Source organism: Corvus brachyrhynchos, unplaced genomic scaffold, assembly GCF_000691975.1.
Source record: "Corvus brachyrhynchos isolate BGI_N302 unplaced genomic scaffold, ASM69197v1 scaffold72, whole genome shotgun sequence".
Lineage (NCBI taxonomy): Eukaryota > Metazoa > Chordata > Aves > Passeriformes > Corvidae > Corvus > Corvus brachyrhynchos.
This window is the reverse complement of record NW_008236763.1, coordinates 905,048-908,200: the sequence shown is the minus strand read 5'-3', so window position 1 is coordinate 908,200 and position 3,153 is coordinate 905,048. Positions and strand designations below refer to the sequence as shown.

The window sequence follows — 3,153 nt, the reverse complement described above, 5'->3', positions numbered from 1 at the left end:
TGCTCATACAGGGTGAGCTGAGGAGTTTGGGGCTCCTTCCTTACCCCCAGGCTGTGCTCCAGAGGGATGGTTTTGTTGAAGCTTTTTATTTCCAGGCACTGGCAAGTTGTGGAAGGGAAGGCTCTGCAGAGCCTCAATCTCTGCATATCCCTTCTGAGCCATCCATCCCAACAAAGACGTACCCAGGCAAGGTGTTCAGGGTACCTCTTCTGGTTCAGAGATACCTTAACATCCCTTCCTGGATTTCTTCAGCTGTCACGTGGGAGGTGAAATCCTGGGCTGCCTTTGCCTTTTCCTGAGGCTTTATGAATAATGCAACACGTGCTTTTTTTTTTATTTCCAGATTGAAAAGATCATGAGTTCCATCGGTGAAGGCATTGACTTTTCCCAGGAGCAGCACAGGATCTCAGGTAGTGTACCTAGCATGTGTCTGTCTGTCCTGGCTGTGCTCTGCACACAAACAAGGTGCTGGCTCCTGTGTATGGATCTCTGTAACCTGCTTTGGCACAGAGAGGAATGCTCTGGCACAGGAGGAGCAGACCTGGGTTCCCACATGATGCTCGATGCTGATGCCAGCAGTTTTAACTCTACGCTCCTTGGGAAGATTCCTTTAATTTTACAGAATGCAGCTGCAGGATTTTCCTCCCGGTTCTTTCCGTGAGGGCAGCAGCTGTGCTGAGCAGGGCTGGATGGTGCCAGTGGTGGGTCAGTGTGGGTGCCGTGGTGGCTGTGCCCTTTGGATGTCGTTAGTCTGCCAGGTGCCTTGGGGAGGGTGATCCTTGTCATTCCTGAATGCACCTGCAGGTATCGATTCCCACTGAACAAGGCTCTTGGAGGACACTTAAAACGTGAGTTCCCTTCTCTGCCTTTGAATCGTGAGCAAAAGCAGAACTCAAGCTTGCTGGAGAGCTGCCACCACGAGGGATTCTGTCCTTTTAAATCCTTCACCTCCAGACTGCTGCAGCAGAACAGCTCTGACTCCGGGTGGGCAGCAGCTCCTCCTGATGAGATGCTAATGCAGATCCGCACACGCAGCTCGCATGGGCTGTGACAGAGCTCACCTCATCTCCATTTGTCACTCAGGTTTTTGCTTAGGTGAGGAGGAACCTACTGTTCCCAGTGGGAGTTTACCCTGATTCAGGCTCTGCATTCCAGGGTCAGGTGGCTTTGCAGAGGAGTTGAAGCTCTGTGTGGGTTTGTGCTCAGGCACCCTGCTCTGACAGCCCTCGCTGCGCCGGGCCGGCCTGTGATGGATCGATAGCGCCAGGGAAAGGTCTGACATGGAGGGGAGAGGAGGAGCCAGTGCTTCTGCAGACCTGCAGCTGTGCAGGGAGCGTTCAGCAAGATGGACACCCCGGAGCAGGTGGGCACGGGAGCTGCCGTGTCCTGGAGCCGGGTGTTTTCCCGCGGGCTGTGCTCTGTCACGCTCGGTTTGGGATCCCTTGTGTGCAGATTGTCTGCTGGGCATGTTCCCTGTTTGTCCCTCCTTCCCCTGGAGCAGGCAGAGCTCTGCCAGCCCCTCGCTGGGAGCTCCCACACATTTGGCTTTTCCTCCACAGGCCTTTGTGGGGCTGTTGTTGTGCTTCCGGTCATGGTGACTGTGCAGGGAGCTCCCCAAATGCTCTCTCATCCTTAAAAATGCATGAGGTTTGAGGATGTTGGGGCTCCTGACTAGCTTAGGGTCTGGAAAGGTGAAATGCCTTGTTGGCAGTTCCTGTGGGGATAGATGTGTTTGGAGCTGGTTGTACGAGCAGTTACTGTGTACAACTGCCTCGTGTCTGGGGAAAGAAGCAGGTAAGGACTGGCAAGGGCATCTTAGAGCTTGGGCAGTCAAGGAACACCATCATTTTAGGGATACCAAACTCCACCTGCCCTTTTTCTTAAGGGAGTTTGGTCTTGGAACAGATGTTCGTGTGTCTCTGCACCAAATGTCCACGAGCAGTTGAGGTGATGTTGGTCCAGCACAGCCCACGCACTGATTTCATCCTCCAGATGGGTGCAAAGTTCACACTAAAGATCATTACTGAAACAGTAACATCTGAAAGCCCCTCCTGAACCCTGGCAGCCCCTTCCTCTCCATGCTGTGAGACTTGAGAAGAGCCTTGCAGGAGGCACCGTGCTGTGCTTCTGTCCACGCAGCCTTGGGAATGCCCTCATCATTCCAGCTCTGCCCACTGGTTCCCCCTGTGCCAGATGCAGGCCTCTCAAAGGCAGGATTCCCAGAATGTGGAAGGATGGAGCTGAGAAACAGGAGTTTGTTTCAGTCAGAAGTTGTGATCAGGATCTTGCCAGGGGGCACAAGTACTGTAATTCTTCTGTTCTTGTATCATCCTTGTAACACACAAATATCAGATGTATTTGGGGCATCTTCGTTCTCAGCCTGGGATGTTTTGGGCATCTGTTCTTCTCTTTTTCTTTTTAAAGGAAATCCCTCCATTCCCTCCCTCCAAATACTTCCCTTTCTTCATTTTGTCAAGACTTGAAAGGGTTTTGTAAACAGAAAACCTACACTTGGTATCACTGTAGGTTTCCCTTCTAAAAGCAGAAATGCGTTTACAAGTGCATGCAAGGCTGAACAGAGTTCAGCCTTTTTAAAAATTAAATTCAGGAGCTCAGGAGAAGGAGCTGCTGTGGTTTCACTCCCCCTGCCAATACCCCAACAGCTCCCAGGAATGCTGTGGTAGGCAGCAGGCACTTCCTCACCTCTCTCGATAAATTAATTCTGAGCCAGCCACAAATCACTTGGATCTGTCGGAGCAGACCTGTGACATCATTTTTTAAAACCCCCAAGCCATGTTGTCCATCATTGAGTAAATATTGAGGAGTCGGTGATTTCTGCTGGAGAGTTACGGAGCCGCTGCCCCCCTCCCGGCGGGTGGGAGCGCTGGGAGGGGGGAGAGGATGAGGAGAAGGGAGGGACAGCGTGGAGCGTGGGGCTCGCCGGCTCAGACAAAGCCGCCGCCGCAGCCGCCGGCAGAGCGCAGGGGAAAGGATGGAGGGGAGGATGGAGAGCTGGCGAGTGGGGGCTCCTCGCACACAGTCCAGGCTTAGCTGCTGCCCCGGAGCACGGGCTGGCTCAGGGGAGGGAGGCAGAAGCCTTTTGTGATCTCGGCGTTGCCGCGTGCGCTGGAAGGACCGGCTGGGGCCGCCCCC

At 53.6% G+C, this 3,153-nt stretch overlaps 1 protein-coding gene across 1 annotated transcript in view; it reads left to right on the top strand.

Annotated features, from left to right (window-relative positions):
* ANKS1A (ankyrin repeat and sterile alpha motif domain containing 1A) overlaps window positions 1-3,153 on the top strand; it is a 56,567-nt gene that overhangs the window by 32,857 nt on the left and 20,557 nt on the right. Inside the window, 1 exon segment of the mRNA XM_017727206.1 lies at window positions 344-410. Coding sequence (XP_017582695.1) covers window positions 344-410 — 67 coding nt within the window.